Here is a 21,445-nt window from a genome sequence, read left to right on the forward strand (position 1 = left end):
AAGATCTGGAGCATATGGTCTTTGAATATTACTTCAGTCTGAAAAGAGGCAGATACATGAACTGATAACTCCAGTTTGATGTAGTGGGTGCTACATTAGAGACAATAAAAAAAGAGAGAGAGTTCAGAGATGTAATTCCTAGACAATATGAAATCTGAGGTTATTTGTGAACTAGAAAGCCCGGCGGTCATACGAAATGACCGCTGTTCTAGATATTATAAATTGTAATTAAAATGATTTGTGCAAAGGCGTCTGCTAATTCAAACTGAATTACCCAGGGCAGGCGGCAAGGATGCCCCTTTGCTTACTGCCCCACAGGGTTTTCCCCCTTCTACTTGCTTAATTGCTTAAAGTAGAGTGCAATGAAGGAAACCACTGGTGGTACATTTCTTAAGAGCCACCACTAGCTCAATAAATAAAGGTGATTTAAATAATAAAATGTTAATTCACATGTCAAAGATCTCTTTGTACACAACATTTCTTGTGTAGATCTTTCCATCATCTTTAAGCTCGCCTTGCAGAGGACCATGAATTATTATTATTTTTTTCCTGTATTTTTCTGAAGCCGGAAACGGGGAGAGACAGTCAGACAGACTCCCGCATGTGCCCGACCGGGATCCACCTGGCATGCCCACCAGGGGGCAACGCTCTGCCCACCAGGGGGCGATGCTCTGCCCCTCCGGGGCATCGCTCTGTTGCGACCAGAGCCACTCTAGCACCTGGGGCAGAGGCCAAGGAGCCATCCCCAGTGCCCGGGCCATCTTTGCTCCAATGAAGCCTTGGCTGCGGGAGGGGAAGAGAGAAACAGAGAGGAAGGAGAGGGGGAGGGGTGGAGAAGCAGATGGGTGCTTCTCCTGTGTGCCCTGGCTGGGAATCGAACCCGGGACTTCTGCACGCCAGGCCGACGCTCTACCACTGAGCCATCAATTATTTTTAATTTTACGTCCGTTCTTTCACGAACTCTTGAACAGGCAACATAAAGTTGACCGTGTCCAAATGCAGGCTCAGGTAAAAAAATGCCAACACGCTTAAGCGTTTGGCCCTGAGACTTATTGATGGTCATAGCAAAGGCAAGTTTTACAGGAAATTGTCTACGTCTCAATTGAAACGGCAACCCTGTTTGAGATGGAGCCAAATCAATTCTTGGAATTACATGTATTTCACCTTTAGAGGAGCCAAAGACTTAGCTATTATGACATTATTTTTCAATTGGAGAACCTCTAGTCTTGTACCATTGCAAAAACCCCTTCTGGTGTTAAGATTTCTTAACAGCATAATAATTGCTCTAATCTTTAACCTTAATTTGTGAGGTGGCATGCCAGAAGGCGGGACTATTTGAATGCCATGGCAACTTCACCCCATTGGCTAGTACAGTTACGCAAGCAACTAATAAGCTATTGGCGACAAACAGACACTTAAGCCGCATATAATAAAGATTTCCCATTAAATTTTGTATTTTGTTAGATTGGCAACATAATTTTCTTCATTATTTTAATAGCTAAAGTTCTGTTGCTTTGTCCCTTTTGAATTTATTTGTAATTTTTCTTATTAGAAATACTGCTTTAGGTACATTCTTTTGTCTATAACTTCACTCCTTCAAACAATGGATCTTTTCTTTCCATAACTTTATTGAGATATAATTGACAAAATTATATTATAGTGTGAATGTGGATTTGATATAAGTGAAAGGATTTTCACCAGAGGTAACCTATTCATCACCTCATACATTCACATTTTTTGGTGTGACACAGAATTTTAGTAATAAGTTTGTATGTGCCATGAGTTGAAAAAGTTGAGACTCCCTGGTATAAATTATAGTCAGAATACTTTCACCTGGTGTTTTAATGTGTGGGTGCTTACTCAGATGAATTAAGGTCAGTTCCAGTATGAGGGAGGATTAGCAGCTTTAAGTGGTTATTCTAGACATCAATGCTAGTAAAAATGTCTCTGAGGTCAGTATTTTAAAATTTGAGTTAATTTAAGTGTATATAACTTTTAAGACTACTTACATACTTTATACATCTATAAAACCCAAATTAATTTAATTTGTAAATGAATATAAATAAAAACTCAGTCATACTAATGTAGCCTTTTTTATTTAAACTAAATCTTTCATATTGGGATTAATATTGGTAGAAAATAGTTTTAGTTCTGGTTTATTATTAATGTGTTTTTTATTTTAATATTGATACTAAAAGTATGGTAAAAAATGTAAATAATTTTATGGACATTTGTCATTTGTGATACTTAAGTTTATTTGTTTTTTTTTTTTTTTTTTAGAGACAGAGTCAGAGAGAGGGAAAGATAGGGACAGACAGACAGGAACAGAGAGAGATGAGAAGCATCAATCATCAGTTTTTCATTGCGACATCTTAGTTGTTCATTGATTGCTTTCTCATATGTGCCTTGACCAGGGGGCTACAGCAGACCGAGTAACCCCTTGCTTGAGCCAGCGAGCTTGGGTCCAAGCTGGTGAGCTTTGCTCAAACCAGATGAGCCCGTGCTCAAGCTGGCAACCTCGGGGTCTCAAACCTGGGTCCTCCGCATCCCAGTCCGATGCTCTATCCACTGCGCTACCGCCTGGTCAGGCTGTGATACTTAAGTTTAAACTGCTAAAAGCGGCTCCTTGTATGCCCATTTTGTGTGTGACATGGTAATTCTGTAAAGATAGCCTATTTCACATCATGATGATAGGTGCCCAGTATCTTATTTGCTCTTTACTTACAGGTAACTGCGGTTGCAAACATAAAACGCAATGGGACATTGAAATTATGTTGAAATAAATCTGTTTTAAGGTAGCCAGACAGATACAGTGACATTGAAATTAGGTGAAAATAATCTGCTTTAAGTAGCTCATCATCTGTAATGTACTTATTAATTTTTTAAAGAGTGTCATTAAAATGAAAGTCCAAAATTTTTATACATAACTTTTAAACTCTGACGGGTAAGATTATAGGCTCCAATTGGCGAAGCACTTTTTTAGCCCTTAATAAACATATATGCTTGTATAGTTTTTATATTAAACTCAACAGATTTAAAATTGTTCTCTTAAATCGCTATAAAAAGTTCTAAATTCTTATTCTTCATCCCTGCACCTAACTTTCATGACCTAGTAATGAATAGTTGACAATGGGCACTGGCCCGTGGGTAAACTTTGATTGGCATTGCAAAAGACAACAGAAGAATGATGTGAGCAAAAAGTAAACTGATAAACAAATTAGGGGAAGGCAAATAAAAATTAAGTAAAATGGACACCATAAGTGAAAATAAAGTTCAAATAGAATATTCAAGAGTGAAAATTAGCTAAAAAATAATTATTTAATCTAACTCAAAAGGGAAATTTGAGCAAAGAGCCGGTAAGATGCTGTGGTGTTAAACATTTATCAAGAGATAACTAAAGAAATAAAAGCAATTAATTATAATACAAAATAATTTTAAATATTAAGTGGTTAGGATATTGTAGAAAAAATAGATTTTTAAAAAATTTTCCACGAGCAATTCTACTTACTTTGCCCTGCAGTATGATTCAGTTAGACTTTATCTGAATCCCAGTTCTCACCTAATGACTGTGCGGGGAATTCCAGAGAAGAGTGTTGACATTTCCAGGTAGGTGATAAAGTTGGCATTTTAAATAAGAGAGCAGTATGTATCTATATACACATATCAGAGCCCTACAGCCAGAAGACGCTGCTGAATCAGCACTGAATTTACATGCATGTGGTATGTAGGTTTATTTGTTGAATCTTAGCTATCACTGATCTATTTTAATTATTTTGGGCAGAATATAACCTCATGTACATTTTCTTACCAGGTCAAAAAAAGCCATCTTCTATCTACTCATAGAAATTATAAATGTGTTAATATCTGCACATTTTTCTTTGTAGGCCCCGATTATTCCTCATCAGTATGGTTACCTGGTAGTGAGTCATTGTGGCAGGCCACAGCTGTTCCATCCAGCCATCGGAGTAACCACATCAGGAGACACAGTATAGCTTCTGACAGTGGTGACACTGGCATTGGAACCTCCTGTTCTGACAGCGTGGAAGGTGAGCTAAAATTCTTCGTTTTCGGACATGACTATTCAGAGAATGATTGAATTGAGAATATTCAAGGGATATGTTTTATTTTTTCAAACTAAGAAATTTAAAAGTAGTGTTTGATTATTTAATGATGCTCAGTGTTGTTATATATCAAGTGAAACTGTCCCTCTGATCATATTAGTTTTACTTTCATTCACTTTTTCAACTAAATTTTAAATTTTGAATAAATTATAGGTTCAAATGTAATTTTAAAAAATAATAGAGATTCTGTGCACACCCCTTACGGTTATATCTTACAAACCTACGGTACAGTGTCACAACCAGGATATTAACATTGATATAGTCAAAATAAAAAACATTTCTTTCACCAGAGAATAGCTCATGTTGCTTGTACACCACTTTCCCTTCCTCCTTAACTTCTGCAAACCATATATCCCAATCTATAATTTTTTAAAATTTTGTTTTAAATTTTTCTTAAGTAAGAAGTGGGGAGACAGAGAGACAGACTCCTGCATGTGCCCCAACCAAGATCCACCCAGCAAGCCTCCTATGGGGTGATGCTCTGTGCATCTGGGGCCTTTGCTCTGTTGCTCGGCAACTGAGCTATTTTAGTGTCTGAGGTGAGGCAATGGAGCCATCTCAGCATCCTGGGCCAACTTGCTCCAACTGAGCCATTGCTGTGGAAGGGGAAGAGAGAGAGGGAAAAGTGGAAGGTGAGCGGTGGAGAAGCAATTGGTCACTTCTCTTGTGTGCCCTGACTAGGGATTGAACTCACGACTTCCACATGCTGGGCCGATGTTCTGCTGCTGAACCAGCTGACCAGGGTGAACCAACCTCCGTTTCTATAATTTTGTCATTTTTAGAATGCTGGATAAGTGCAATTATACAGTGCATAGCCCTTTGGAATTGTGTTTTTTCACTGGAGTTTCATCCAGGTTGCTGTGCCTATCAACAATTTATTCCTTTTATTGCTGAGTAGTATGTATACAGCAATGGTGGTATTATATAGACCATCTTTTACTTAACCATATACCCATTGAATGACATTGGATTGTTTCTAGTTTTTTTCTATTAGGGATAAAGCTGCTACAAGCAGTCATATACAGGTTTTTGTGTGTACTTATATCTTTATTTCTCTGTGGTAAATATCTATGCAATTACTGGTCATATGGTAGTTACATGCTTAGTTTTTAAAGAAACTGTCACACAATTTTTCAGAGCGACATTTCTTTTTATATTAGTAATGGAAAGAAATGGATTAGTATGAGTAATCCAATTTTCTCTTTATCCTTGCTAGCATTTTGTGGTTTTCAAATTTTAGGCTCATAGGAATGAAGCAATCTCTTATTGTGGTTTTAATTTCAATTCTTTGAAGATTAATAATGTTGAACATTTTTTCACATACTTATTTGCCATCTGTGTATTTTCTTTGGTGAAGTGTCTCTTCATGTCTTACTCATGTTCTAATTGGATTCTTTTTTTTTTGCTGTTTGAAAGTTTATGTATTTTAGATATTAATCCTTTGTTGCCTCTGTGGCTTGCAAATATTTTCTTCCACTCTGTAGCTTGTCTTTTCATCCTCTCACAGTGTCTTTTGCAGAGCAAAAGTTTTAAATTTGATGAAGTCAAGTATTTGAAATTTTTCCTATATGGATTGTGCATTGGGGTCAAGTCTAAGAAATCATTGCCTAGACCCAGATTTTGAAGTTACTTTTATTTTTCCTAAAAGTTTTATCACTTTATGTTTTCCATTTAAGTCCATGATTCATTTTGAGTTAATTTTTTATGGCGTGTGTGTTTAGATGTCCCTAAGACTACTTTTAGGTTCAGTGATTTCTTAGAAGGAATCTTCTTGCCTTTTTCCTGGTTTTACAGATAAAACATTTCTTCATTCTACTGTTAAGTAGTTGTATAACAGCTCTTAGCTGTATTTTGTAGATGCCATTTATCAGTTGGAGGGAGGAAGTTCCTCTCTACTCTTACTTTGCTGAGAGAATTTAAAATAATGAATGTTTATTGGATTTTGCAAATACTTGTTCTGTATCAATTGATATATGATATTCTTTTTTTTTTTTGTTTTTACAGAGAGAGAGTCAGAGAGAGGGATAGATAGGGACAGACAGGAACGGAGAGAGATGAGAAGCATCAATCATCAGTTTCTCGTTGTGGCACTTCAGTTGTTCATTGATTGCTTTCTCATATGTGCCTTGATTGTAGGGCTACAGCAGACTGAGTGACCCCTTGCTCGAGCCAGCGACCTTGGGTCCAAGCTGGTGAGCCTTGCTCAAACCAGATGAGCCCATGCTCAAGCTGGCGACCTTGGAGTCTCGAACCTGGGTCCTCGGCATCCCAGTCCGATGCTCTATCCACTGTGCCACCACCTGGTCAGGTGATATATGATATTCTTCTTTAGCTTGTGCACATGGTAGTAAATTTCATTGCTTGACTTTTCAGATATTGAGCCAGCATTCAGCTCTATTTGGTCATAATGTATAATTCATTCAGAGACAGAGAGACAGAGAGAGGGACAGACAGACAGGAAGAGAGAGAGATGAGAAGCATCAGTTCTTCATTGTGGCTCCTTATTTGTTCATTGATTGCTTTCTTCTATGTGCCTTAACTGGGAGGCTACAGCAGAGTGAGTGACCCCTTGCTAAAGCCAGTGACCTTGGGCTCAAGCCAACAACGATGGGGTCAAGTCTATGATCCCATTCTCAAGCCAGTGACCCTGCGCTGAAGCTGGTGAGCCTGTGCTCAAGCCGGTGACTTCGGGGTTTCAAACCTGGGTCCTCTGCATCTCAGTCTGATGCTCTATCCACTGCGCCACTGCCTGGTCAAGTGGTGAAAATGTATAATTCTTTTTACAAATTGCTGAATACTTAATATTCAGCGTAATATGCGTGTTAATATTTTATTTAGGGATTTGTGTGTGTGTGTATGTGTGTGTGTGTATCCATAAGGGATGTTGGTTTGTACTTTTTTTTGGAAGGGGTTAGTGTCTTTTCTGATTTTGATATCAGGATAATATTAGCCTTATAAATGCATTGGGAAGAGATTGTGTAGAATAGTGTTAATTCTTCCCCAGTGTTTGGTAGAATTCTTTAGTGAAATCATCTGGGCCTAGAGATTTCTTCTTTCATAGTTTTAAAAATAATCAATTCAATATCCTTAATAGTTATTAGGGGTATTCAAACAATCTCTTTGAAGTTGGACAAGTGGTAGTTTTTTGGGGGGTAATGAGGGAAGTAGTCTACTTTGTCTAGGTTGTCAACTTTATGTGTGTAGGGTTGTTTTTAGCATTATCTTAAGCCAGCGGTTCTCAACCTGTGGGTCGCGACCCCGGCGGGGTTCCAATGACCAAAACTCAGGGGTCGCCTAAAGCCATCAGAAATACATATTTTATTTAAAAAATGTATAATAAGTATGTATTTTCCGATGGCTTTAGGCGACCCCTGTGTTTTGGTCGTTCAACCCCTGCCGGGTTTCGCGACCCAGAGGTTGAGAACCGCTGCCTTAATCCTTTCATGTCTGCAGCCTCTGAAGTGAAATCCTGTTTCATATCTGATATTGGTCATTTGTATCATCTTTCATTTTTTGTTTTTCTCGTCTTGGTAGCAGTTTGTCAGTTTTATTGATCTTTGCAGAGAATCAGATCTTTGTTTTATTCATTTTCTCTTTTTTCTGATTTTTTTTATTTTTTAATTTATTTTTATTTTTCTGAAGTTGGAAATGGGGAGGCATGCCCACCAGGGGTCGATGCTCTGCCCATCTGGGGCGTTGCTCTGTTGCAACCAGAGCCATTCTAGCGCCTGAGGCAGAGGCCATGGAACCATCCCCCAGCGCCCGGGCCAACTTTGCTCCAATGGAGCCTTGGCTGCGGGAGGGGAAGAAAGAGACAGAGAGGAAGGAGAGGGGGAGGGGTGGAGAAGCAGATGGGCGCTTTTCCTGTGTGCCCTGACTGGGAATTGAACCGGGGACTCCTGCATACCAGGCCGATGCTCTACCACTGAGCCAACCGGCCAGGGCTTCTTTTTTTCTGATTTTGATTTCAATAATTTCTGCTCTTTATTATATCCTTTCTACTTTTGATTTATTTTGCTCTTTTTCTAAATTTGTAACATTGGAGATTATTGATTTGATATGAACTTTTTTTCTTTTGAGATTAAATTTCTCAGCACTGCTATAGCTCTGTTCCACAACTTTTAATATTTTGTATTTTCATTTTCATTCAATTCATTGTATTTTCTTAATTTACCTTGAGACTTCCTCTTTGATACCAAAGTTATTAAGTAATGCTTTGTTTAGTTTTGAAGTGTTTGGAGATTTTCCTGTTGTCTGTTACTTCAAGTTTGAGTTCATTGTGATTAGAAACACAGTCTGTGATTTCAATTCTTTTACATTTGTTGAGGTTTGATTTTGGTCCTAGCATGTGGTCTATTTGCTATATGTTTTGTGGACACTTGAAAAGAATTTGTATTTTGTCAGATCTTTTGTTCTATAAATGTCAATTAGATCCCGTTTGTTGATGGTGGTGTTTAGTTTTTCTATATTTTTGATAACTTTTGACTATTTTTCCAATCAGCTGTTGAGAGAGGAGTTTATAAAAGTTCCAACTATAATTGGGATTTGTACATTTTTTTTTCTTTTTAGTTCTATTATAGTTTTGATTCATAAATTATGTAGATCTGTTGCTTGGTACATACACATTTAGGATTGCTATGTGGTGGATTAGCCTTTATTTTATTATATAATGTCTCCTGTCTCTGTTAATTTTCTTTGTACTGAAGTCTATTTTTATAGTCATATGTGCTTTTTTTGATTACTGTTTAAATGGTATATGTTTTCTATTCTTTTACTTTCCACTTGTTTGTATCATTATGCTTGAAGTAAATTACTTTTAACAGATACACTTGGACCATGGTTTTTAAATCAACAATGCCAGTCTATTTTTTAATTGGTATATTTAGGCCATTTATATTTAATGTAATTATTAATGTATTCATGTTTAAGTATTCTGTTTGCTTGCTTTATTTCTGTTTTTATTTTCCTGTTTTTCTGTCGGTTACTTGGACAATTTTGTAAGTCTACTTGGATTTATCTGTAGTTTTTAAAGTGTACCTCTGTATAATGTTTCTATTGGTTGTTCTAAGTATGACATTATAAATTACTTTATATTATATATAGTATATATGTAATATACATAATTTATATGAATATAACTTATTTTAATAGTTTGGAGTATAAGAACCTTACCTTCTTTTATACCATTGTACCCTCCTCCGTTTATAGCAAAATTGTTTCAAATATTTCTATAAATATATTTATACTGATGTCACACAGTGTTACAATTTTTATTTCAACTGTCCAACAATTAAAGAAACTCAAGAGGAGACAGCATATTGGATTTATTGATATTTTTACATACTGTCTTCTTTTTTTCCTTGTGATATTTCAAGTTTACTTATTCTTTTAGAGAACTTCCTTAGCCATTGTTTTCAGGATACACTTGCTGGTGACAAATTATCTTTTTTTTTTTTTTTTTTTTTTTTTTTAATGAGAACATCTTGATTCTCCTTCATTCCTGAATCATTGGATATATAATTTTAGTTTGACATTTTTTTTTCTTTCAGGACTTGAAAAGTATTATGCCACTTCTTTTAGGCTTCCATGGTTTCTGATGACAGATCTGCAGTCCTTTTTTTTTTTCTTCTAGCTACTTTAAAGATATGTAATTTGTTTTCAGTTTTCAGAAATTATATATCAGCTCACCAGGTAGATTTCTTTAGATTAATCCTGTTTGGGATTCATACAGTCTTTTGCCTTTACAAATTTGGGAAGTTTTTAGCCATTATTTTCTTTGAGTACTTTCTCAGTCTCTCCTTCTTTCTTTCTAGGACTCTGATGGCACAAATTTGTAATTCTTTTCTTTTTGTACTACAGGTCTCTGATACTGTGTTTCTTCTTTTTTCCTTCTATTTTTTGTTTATTGTTCATATTGGGTAACTTGGATTGCTCCAGTTCACTGATATTTTTCTTTGGTTCTCTCCCTTCTATTGTTGAGCCCATCCACTGAGCTTTTTATTTAATTTAATTAAAATTTTTTATTTTTTATTTATTTTGTTGACATGGTTCCAAGTGTCCCACTTAATATATTGATAACACCTTCTGCACATACACCACATTGTGCCCCCCCAATGCCCATGCAAAGTCTCTTTCCACCCCCATTTCATCCCCCTTGTCCCCCCTTCCCTCTGGCTGTTGCTACCCTATTGTCTGTATATGTGTTATGTATGTATAATCTGGCTAAGCCCTTTACCTTCTGTGATCCCATGAGCTTTTTATTTCTAATATTGTATTTTTCAGTTCTAATATTTTCATTTTGGTTCTTTATATCTTCTGATTTTTTGCCAATGCTTTCTCTTTTGTCATTTGTTTTAGGCATATTTGTAATGGTTATTATTATATCAGTTTTTTGAAGAATCCTTAAAAATATTTGTCACAGAATTATAACAGTTCTCTTACATTGGTATTGGCATCTATTGAGTTTTTGTTTTTTAATTCAGTTTGAGAACTTAATGGTTCTTTGAATGACAAATGATTTTTTAGTTGATATTTGGGGAATTTTGTAATGTTACAAAATTCTGGGTTTATTTTGTTTACTGAATAATAAATATTATTTATTTACATTTTTACATGTCTTATAAAGACAAGTTTATTAATATACGTGTTGCGGTCCAGCCACTACAAGTATATACTGGAGTCCTGAACAGGAAAAGGTATGGAATTGAAATAAATGATAGACAGGGACTTTAAGATATATATATATATAGATATATATATCTATATATATATATATCTATATATATATGGGTTCGGGAGGACACCACCGTGAACAGTCTCTACTGTTCCTCAGCTGTAAGGTAACTGCTCCCAAAAGCACATCCGCCCTTATTCATGGGAAAAACATAGTCCATTAGCAGTTCAATTAAGTTTCCAAGGCAACTCAAAGACAACCCACACCATACCATTCAAATCCAACTTGACACTAATAAGAAATGAGCTTCCAGCCTCTTCTGGAGAACATGGGTGCGACAAATGAGAATCAGGTGTAGCTCTTTTTTAAGTAGGCAGTGAGGTGGGGGTTGGGCCCAGCACATCTATCCAGTGTGCAAAAATACCCTGTTTATTTATTCGGTCCCCAACATATAAGTAAACACAAAATTATTATACATGTTTATTTATATATTTTAACCTTTTCTGTTAGCTGGTATACTTAGCTAGTGTTTTGTTAGCAAATGAAAGGGGCAGAGACACTGTTTCCTTACTGCTAGGTGGACTAGAAGTTCAGATTCTTCACTTGGCCTTGGTTGGTACCTGGAAGTTAGGAGGCAAATACCTTGTTACTGCTGGTTGTGGGTGGAAGTTTAGGTTTTTCCTGTGATCACCACTGATACAACCTGAGTGTGTGTACATGGTGGACTTCATAGTGCCAAACAGAAATGAAAGTCCTATTTCCCTATTTGTCCTTCTTTGATACTAGCCTAGGGGGGCTATTAGGATATTTTGTTACAGATTGGTAAAGTTGGCTTTTGTTGGCATGGGTGGAGATAGGGCTGCAGTTTTTTCTTTAATGGTTGGCTGGAGAAGAGCGGTTGCTGTCTGAAAATTTTCTGTGTTGTTTGGCTTCCTCTTTCCTGGTCCATTGTTTAGGGAGAACAGGCTTTGTTTGGGACTTTTTTGGGCTGTGCCTTTTGTTTCATTTGTGTTGCTGATTTTTTTAGCTTCAGTTCTAGGAGATATAATGCAAAAAGACAACCCAAGGAATTTACCACTGTCTTATTCCTTGGGTCCTGAGATTTCTAGCCAATTTGTTGCCTTCTTCCCAACTTTCAGTGTCTTATGTTTGGTTTATATTATACTGTCCAGGACTTTTAGTTGCTCTTGGTGGTATGGATAGGGAAGTTGTTTTTAACATCTTCTCAGTATAACATTTTTTTATGACTATTAACAAAATCTTATTTACTAGTATCTGTCAACTTTTCTAGCAACTATGTGGAATACTAATTTCATTAAAGTCTTGCATCTAATATCAGTTGACTATCTAAAACATTCAACTCAAGGAAAAGGAGGAAATATAGACAAGGTGATAAAGGAGCAAATAAATAGGTATGTGAATTGCAAAAAATAATCTAAGGCAAGTGTTCTTTTGTTATATTGAAAGATGAAAAGAATTTAAACATGAAATACTTGTATTTCTTCTTTTCCCATTCTTTTTTTTTTTTTTTTTTTTTTTTTTTTTTGTATTTTTCTGAAGTTGGAAACGGGGAGGCAGTCAGACAGACTCCTGCATGCACCTGACTGGGATCCACCCGGCATGCCCACCAGGGGGCGATGCTCTGCCCATCTGGGGCGTTGCTCTGTTGCAACCAGAGCCATTCTAGCGCCTGAGGCAGAGGCCACAGAGCCATCCTCAGTGCCCGGGCCAACTTTGCTCCAATGGAACCTTGGCTGCGAGAGGGGAAGAGAGAGACAGAGAGGAAGGAGAGGGGGAGGGGTAGAGAAGCAGATGGGCGCTTCTCCTGGGTGCCCTGGCCGGGAATCGAACCTGGGACTCCTGTATGCCAGGCCGACACTCTACCACTGAGCCAACCGGCCAGGGCTTACTTGTATTTCTTTAACTCTTGTCTTTACCTTTTCTAAATTTAAAATTTTAAATCTTATTTTCACACTCTTACTTTAGTTTTTGAATGGACACTCTTAAAATTATTGCTTTTATTGTAAATCTGTTTTTAAGTATTATCATTTATATTGGGCCATTGGAATAAAGTTGGTGTATTGACAGCTGTGTAGTGGAGTTCTTTACTTGATTGATCTGAAATATCATTTTAGAATTGTATTCTATGCATATTACTATTAAAGTTGGTTTCAAAGTCCCTTAAGAGAAAGCTGATATACTAAAGAAAGAAGTTAATTTCAGAAAAGAAGTAAAAACTAAACCAAAAAATTTTAATTTTCCCTAAATGTTAAAATTTGTCATCTCTAAAAAAATTTATTTTAAGGGCATTGCTTTCAGTTAGAAGCTAGTGATATTTCTAAAATATTAAAAAAAATTAAAGAATGGATGTTCTTTTTCAAGCTTTCAGGCACACTGATGGAATTTTTTTTAACAATAAGTAGAACTATAACTTTTATAGTTTTTGGTAATAGTCATAGTGTTAGCAGTATATGGGTCTTTACAGATAATATAACTAATGAGACCATTATATAAGTGAGTAAACTATTTCCCAGAAGGTGAAATGACTATGCATAATAAGAGCTTAAGCTTTGTTTAAACCTTTTATCACTTAAATATCGGTGCAACCTTGAATAACTTTTCATTTCTTTGAGCCTCGGTTTTTTAATCTCTGTATTGGAGATAATTCTTTTTTATGTATTATGAAGATTCAATAACATGATGTTTAAATTGCTTAGTGCATTTCTTTGCATTATCATTGCTTTAACAATGATTCTGGTCTTTCAATGATCTCTTACTTTTTTGATGTCTCTTTCCCCAAAGTTCTCCTTCCTAGGAAGTTTCCCCAGATAACTTGCTGAAACAGTGATACTGCAACTGCCACCCTCACAGTTTTATGTCTATACTTCAGCTTTATTTTTGGTTTATTGTTTGTATCATGGAATAAGGACTGGTAGGTACTGGTATGGGTTTAGTTTTGCTCAGTGACACAATAAGTACAGATTTTCAGTTAAGGTTCTTGTTTGTAGCGTGCTTCTGTACCTGTATTTCTGAGGTTACAGCCTCTTTGATTCTCCCCCAGACAGAGGAACTCCCTGTGCTCCATTCCCAATTCTGTGTTATATGTTGTGTATTCTTCTGTCCTACTTCTTCATTTTCTAGCTTCTAGTATTTTGTATTAATTTCTTTTACTGATGATCCTATGTAGTTCATTGTCATGAATTTCTACCATATTACTTTCCTGTCAGTTCATTGGGCCCTGGGAGGGAGAGATTATAACTTTATGAACTCAGCCAAGGATCTTTAACCAGAAATTCTGTCATATAAATAAAAAATGAAAATAAAAAGAAATTAAAAAAGATTATAAAACATTTCTTTAATGTCAACTGCTGTATGTATTTTTTCTACCATTTCCTCTGTAAAAAGATAAATGCACATTTAGAAAAGCATAAAGATAAACATAATTTTAAATTTATATTTCAAATATTAAATATATGGTTTTTGAAAATTTTCAACCTTTTAGAATTAAATAGAGAAGAAAGTAAAATGATTTCTTTCGTTGCAGTCAGAGCACACAGATGTTACTAGTGTGCTGTACATCTTCCAGATCTTTGCTGTGCATTTATTCGCATATGCATGGATTTTAAAATAAAACTGGGTTATCCCATGCATGTTTTGGGACTGTCCTCTTTTTAGAAACTTTTCTATATAGGATTTCTTAAAAAAATGATTTTCAATTGGAAATGTCACATATGACCTAATTCATATCACCCGAGACTCCTAGAATTGGTCTGTTCTCCAAGGAGATCCAGCCATTGAAGTAAGCCTACAACTAAGTTTAACCTCATGGGCATTTAAGAGTCAAGTAGCTTGTTACAGGTGCCGATGTTTTGGTGTATTGGAAGGAGCACACAGAGTGAGTAAAAAGCCCTTATGCCAGTTTACAACAGACGAACTAAACAAATTAGAATAAAACAAAAGCCTAGAATTTTTATTCTATATATAGCATTTCTCTTGCAAACATATCATCCTAAGTACTTTTAAAAACACATCCTATTTGGAAATTTAATCTATGATATAAAGACAGCATTTCAAAACAGTAGGGAAAGATTAAGCCTGAAAAAAAATGGTATTTGATCTCAACCTTAAGCTATAAGAAAAGTAAATTTGAAATGGAGTAAAGAGCTAATGATTTATTTTAAAAATCATAGAAGTATTAAGATTTATTGAATTAATTTTATATTCTTAGGTTTAAAATATTCTTCTTAAGTAGATTATGAAACAGATTTGACTTAGTGATCTTGGGCTCCGAGTCAGCGACCTTAGGGCTCAAGCCAGTGACCATGGGGTCATGGCTATGATCCCACGCTCAAGCCAGCAACCCCACAGTCAAGCTGGTGAGCCCACACTCAAGCTAGATGAGCTTGTGCTCAAACCAGTGACCTTGGGGTTTTGAATGTAGGTCCTCAGCGTCCCAGGATGATGCTCTATCCACTGCGCCACCATATGGTCAGGAGAAACAGATTTGACTTAGTAAAAATTCAAAATTTTTAAATATTGTTGGAAGATACTAAGAGGGACATACTGGGAATAAAAATTTTTAATAAAACTAATAAGGAAGTAATATTCATGTTATTTAAGTAGTTCCTACCAATAAGAACAATGCCCTAAAATAGGTATTCATCTATATACTTGAAAATGTTTTATAATTGAAAATAATTTATAGATAAAACCTACAGATAATTCTTGGAAAAATACAAATGACTGGTAAACATTGAAAAGATAATCAAACCCAGTCATAGTGAAATGAAAATCTAGTGAGATGCTGCTTTTCCCCATTGAGATTGCCATATTTCCCCCTAAAATAGAATGTAGTATTCAGAGTCTGAGCAAAGATGGGAAAAGTATATTACTGTAATCACTAGTCCATATATTCAGCTTTTATAGAAAGCAACTTGGCAATGATAACTAACAGCTATGTAGCTGTTACTATGTTCTAGGTGCTGTACACATGTTAACTCATTTAATCCTCACAATAGCCCTGTGATGGAAAAAGTGAAAAACCAAGAAGATAAATTAATTACCTATAAATGATATATATAAAGTCTATATATTCTTCATTCAGTATACACACAGGTGAACAGAGATACTATTTGCAAGAATATTCAGTCAACACTGTTTAGTGAAAAATAAGAAAGAACTTTTAAATGTCTATCAATAGGGAAATGGTTAAATAGTATTTTACCCTGTATCTAGTTAAAATAATGAAATAGCTATGTATTTACTGACCTAGAAAGAAATTCAAGAAAATTTCCACTTTAAGATACCAGATTGAGTGAATACACTCCTCTGATTTTGTTTCTTTCTGAAATTTTACTAAAACTCAGCAAAACAAACAAAACAAAACAGCCTATGGTGACAGGGAGAACAAGAGAAAACAACTAACATTCTGGGAGCTATAAATCAGAACAATAATTAAGAAATTTTCTTAGCTGATCCCAAAGAGCTGAATTCTAAATCAGCAACAGATAAATTCAGGAACAAGCAGTTAATAATCCTCAAAAAGGCTCAGTAACCTTTAGGCTTTCCACTGTGTATAGTAAGTATTTTTCCTCATATTTTATTCTTTGAATACGAGTCAGAGGAGGAGGATTAAACTCCACCTCCTAGAAGAGGAAGTATCTGAATTTTTTATTTGGAATTATTCTTTAAGATATTTTTATCCCTCCTATTCCATTAATTTACTTATTTAGTTATTTATATCTACATGGGTTAATGTATATACATGCTTATTTTTTAATTAAGCTTTAGACTTTATTCTAATTTCACCTATTTTTTTCATTGAAGTCCTCCTCTTCCTAGTTTCTACCCAGGATACTACATTACTTTTAGTTGTAATGTCTCATTAATATCCTTTAGTCTAACAGTTTCTCACTCTTTTCCTTGTTTTCCATAACTGTAACAGTTTTGAGGAGAACTGTTTCGGCATTTTATAGAATTTTCCTCCTCATCTGTGTGATGTTTTATCTAATTAGACTTTTTGGGAAGAATACTAAAGAGATGAAAGTGCTATATATCAGTGGATACATGGTATTCATATGACATCACTGATAACATCAACCTTGATCATGTTCGTTAGATGTGTTTGCTAGGTTTCACCTCTATAAAACTGATTATTTTCTTTCCATACTCTGTTTTTTGGAAGCAAGTCACTAAGTCTAGCCCAAATTCAAAGTTGGAGTGGGGGTACTGAGTTCTGTATCCTGGGGTGAAAAAAATCTGCCTATTTTATTTGGAATTCTTTTTTAAGAAAGTGTCATCTCTTCTTTTTCATTTATTTATCTCTTAAGCATTTATTTATTCAATTACTTATATCAGTATGAACTATGTATATTTCTTTTATCTTTTGAATTATGATTCAATGATATTTATTTTGTTACTCAAATTATTCCAGCTTTGGCCACTGGGGACTCATTCAGGTGGGCTCCTGGGACACTTTTTGCCCCACTCCCATGCTTTTGTTTTATTTTGAGCACTCCTCTCTACTTCTTGTTTATGTCTATCTCAAGATTAACCTGTCTTAGCCTTAGAATCAGCCATTTCTCCAAAGAGCCCTGGTTCCTTTTATTGGAGAAGGGTATTTAGAAACCAAGATCTGGGTACTGGGAGTGCTTATTACTTTTGGAGTATCATTGCTTCTAGGCCATCACAGAAGACAGAGTTTGGTTATGTAGGTATGTGTACTAAACTGTATATTCATAAGTATGTATAATTATTTCTATGTTTATTTATAAGTATCTGTATTAAGCTAAACATGAGTTCATACTGATGTCTTCAACTCTAATTCAGTATAGCAGAGATCATTTTAGCCTTTTTATCTTGCTTATCTATAAATTCGCTCTCTAACAATGAGATACCATCTACCATCCATTTACTTATTTGTTAATTTGGGTCCAGCTGGGAATTTTCCTTCCTCAGTTCTGCCAGGGAGAGCCAGACAAGGATGCACTATATCTGGGCTGGGATGCTGCTTTTTCATATGATGGACTGAAGAACTGAAAATACCACATCGAAACTATCACTGTAATAGTGTCTTTTTTATAATCTCTAAAAATCTTTGATCTTGTGTATAATTATATAAATGCTCATATTTTCTATTGCTATTTAGAAAACTGCCTTTTCTCTTTTTTTCTTTGAATTAATTTAAAACAAGTTTATTTGGGCCCTGGCTGATTAGCTCAGTTGGTTAAGAGCATCATCCCAAAACAACAGGGTTGCTGGTTGGATCCCCGGTGAGGGACACACGGGAAGCAGCCAATGAGTGTGTGATTGAGTGGAACAACAAATGAATGCTTCTCTCCCCCTCTTCTTTCTCTCCCTTCCTCTCTATGTCTCTCTGAAAATAAAAAAGAAATTAAGCCCTCACTGGGTAGCTTGGTCAGTTGGAACATTCTTCTGGAGCTGGAGATAACCGATTGGATTCCCCGGTCAGGGCACATACCCGAGCAGCTCTGTGTTTATTTCTCTCGCTCCCCGCCTCTCTCAGACAAACAAACAAATAAATAAATAAAGTTTATTTGTGTTAACTGTAGCAAAATCAGTGTTTTTTTTAAATGTTTTTCATCAGGTATTAAAAACAAGTTCCTATAATCTTTTAAAGGTAAAATACATAATTCAGACTATCTCCTTGAATTGGCCTCATATGAAAATGTTATATTTCTTGCCTTCCATGAATTCTTGCTGTTACCTCGAAGTTGAACACCAACTCCTTTTCCAGTCAGTTTTTTTACTACTATATGAAATAACAAGTAATTTTACTGACATGTTGAACAGCACTATACAGAATATTGGAATAGACAAAGAATCCATTGAGGTTTAGCATGCTCATAGTAGGTAATGTTTAGAGGCTGTTCTATATGGATATATAGTGTCAAAGTTTGAAGATGGCAAATAGGGCTAGAGTTCTAGGAAAGGATACGGATTTTAAGAAAGGGTGGATGAAAAGGAGATGGAGTAATAGGACTTTGGAAGATTGACAGTCAATAACAGAAACTTGGGACTTCTGTGGAAAATGAATCAGAATAATGATTTTGATTACATTTATTGATCTGGATAAGTGATGTGCATGTACTGTATGGTTAAAATTATTTTAAAATGTTATTTGAATATAGGAAATAGTTATAGCAGGATTATTAAAAACCATTTCGAAGAAAAGTTTGTTGCATAACACTTGATTCTATTATTATTATTTTTTTTTTTTTACTTTTTTTTTTTTCTTTACAGAGACAGAGAGAGGGATAGACAGGGACAGACAGACAGGAACGGAGAGATGAGAAGCATCAATCATTAGTTTTTCGTTGCGCGTTGCAACAACTTAGTTGTTCATTGATTGCTTTCTCATATGTGCCTTGACTGCGGGCCTTCAGCAGACCGAGTAACCTCTTGCTTGAGCCAGCGACCTTGGGCTCAAGCTGGTGAGCTTTTGCTCAGACCAGATGAGCCCGCGCTCAAGCTGGCGACCTCGGGATTTCGAACCTGGGTCTTCCGCATCCCAGTCTGACGCTCTATCCACTGTGCCACTGCCTGGTCAGGCAACACTTGATTCTAATCAGTATTATACTTTTCCTCAATTTATGTTTTTCTGAAGTTCTCATGAGATCCACTTTGTGGGAGATGTTTCATTGTTATTTACCTTCTCTTTTCTTTAGTAAGTGTTCTGAGTCTTATAATTTATCATCTTTGTTTTTCATTGTGGGATTTGCATTATGGAATATCTATTTAGTATGAAGGACTCAGGGAAGTAACCATTATGGAAGATGACTATTGAAAATAGCCTTGTATTACAATATAACTAATAGATTGATATTTATGATACAATGTCAGCTTTAAAACATGCTGTATATTAGGTTATTATGGATCAGTCTCATCTAGATATGATTTACAGACTTTTGTCTTTGATTATATAAATCTTTTTGTCATCTATTAACCATACATCTATAAAGTTTTTTTTTCTTGTTTAGAAAATTAAAGAAATCTATTTTTACTAAATGCAAATATTGTAGAATAACCTAAAACGTGTTCATCTCCTTCATATTATACTCCCAAACTGAGAATTACCATGGCATAGAATTGTATTAATTTCTAAATAATATAAATGAAATTTGGGCCAGTATTACCAAGTATAACTTGAATGTGTTTTACAGTGTATCTAGAAAATATTGCAGTTAGCTGTTATCACTCTGTTATCATTTTGATTGCAATAAGAGCTTCTCTGCAGTGGGGTTGCCAGAGGAATGTTAGTTAAAGTGGGTATGGTGGGGTGTAAGGTTTTGGGTTAGGCAAGATTTTAGATTATTGAATTCTTGTAATTCTTAAGAGTTCTGTTGCTCAGTTGGAGATGGGGAGTCAGTAATTACTGCTAGAATTCTGTGGGATTGAGGTACAGAATTAATTAGGAGGGAGGAGGGAACATTCCCCTGGAGTCTCTGAGCAGGTTGCTGCTATGCCTGTAGGTCCTCAGAGGTGAGCAGGTAGAAGAGTGTGATGGCACCGGTCTGTACGAGTTTGGTTGGAAATGGGGCATTTAGAAGGAAAGAGGCTGTCTTGCTGCTATCTTCTACAGTTTGTCCTTTGCAGATAATAATATTCTGCTTACTTTGTATACTGCTTATGTTAATGTAATTTAAATATTTAACCTGTATAAGTAAATTTTGAGTTATTTATCTTAGTAATTATTTCTCTTTGTCTACAAGACAATTATGGTTTAATATTGGTATACCTCTATATATTAAATGTATGTAGATCGAAGTACATGGAACATTTTTTATTTATTTTCTGTGGTGCATTTCTAAGTAAAGAGTTCATCTGTGAAGTAAGTCATCAAACCTCATGCACACAGAATGGTACTGCCTGGTCAGACTCCTTACGCCACCCCCACACATACACACACCTTTCTTTGTTGGTTGGTTATAACTGATGTTCTAGGTGACACTCTTTGGACACTGCTAAATCCTTAAAGCCTCTTGTGCATCATCTGGAAAATAACTTGCATTCTTTTTATTTTAATTGTTTAAAAACTTAAAATTTACACATAAGAGTAACTGAACACAGAATATAAATGCACTATGAATTACAAACACCCTGTTTGATAAGTTCCCATTCTATAAATAGAGATACCTTTCCTTTCTTTTCTAATCTGTGGCTCTTAGAGGTTTATTCATATTTTACTTAATAAGTACTTATGAATCAGAAGTACTGGATTATGAAGTACTGTGTTTCAAGAACTGCAAAATGGAAAGAGCAATATGTAGGAGAGGATTACATCAGAATCTCAGCAGGGATGGGCCTCTGGTACAGAACAATATTCTAAAATTGTCATTGAGTGATTTGTTTTTAGCTATGCTATTTTGGGATTTAAAATAAATGCTAAGGGTTTGAGATGTTTACAATTAACAAGAAGTTGAAACCCTAATTTAACATTAGCAGCATCACTTTTTTAGCTGTGGTAATTTGTTCATGGGGTGTCAAGTTCCAGATTGGTAAGAAATAGATCTGTGACATGAGGCTAGATACATCTGCAGGCCTACCAAATTGTAACATAAGCCACACCAGCAGATCACCAGTTTTCTTCTTAGGGTTTCTTTGCCAAGACCTGGAGGCCATGTTAATAGCT

The 21,445-nt window shown here is 35.5% G+C and overlaps 1 protein-coding gene across 1 annotated transcript in view; it reads left to right on the forward strand.

The window, feature by feature from the left end:
• The window catches only part of CEP85L (centrosomal protein 85 like), a 140,197-nt gene that overhangs the window by 15,223 nt on the left and 103,529 nt on the right, over positions 1 to 21,445 (forward strand). Inside the window, exon 2 of the mRNA XM_066373380.1 lies at positions 3,885 to 4,046. Coding sequence (XP_066229477.1) covers positions 3,885 to 4,046 — 162 coding nt within the window. The remainder of the gene's footprint in view (positions 1 to 3,884; positions 4,047 to 21,445) is intronic.

Source organism: Saccopteryx leptura, chromosome 3 (assembly GCF_036850995.1).
Source record: "Saccopteryx leptura isolate mSacLep1 chromosome 3, mSacLep1_pri_phased_curated, whole genome shotgun sequence".
NCBI classification, from domain to species: domain Eukaryota; kingdom Metazoa; phylum Chordata; class Mammalia; order Chiroptera; family Emballonuridae; genus Saccopteryx; species Saccopteryx leptura.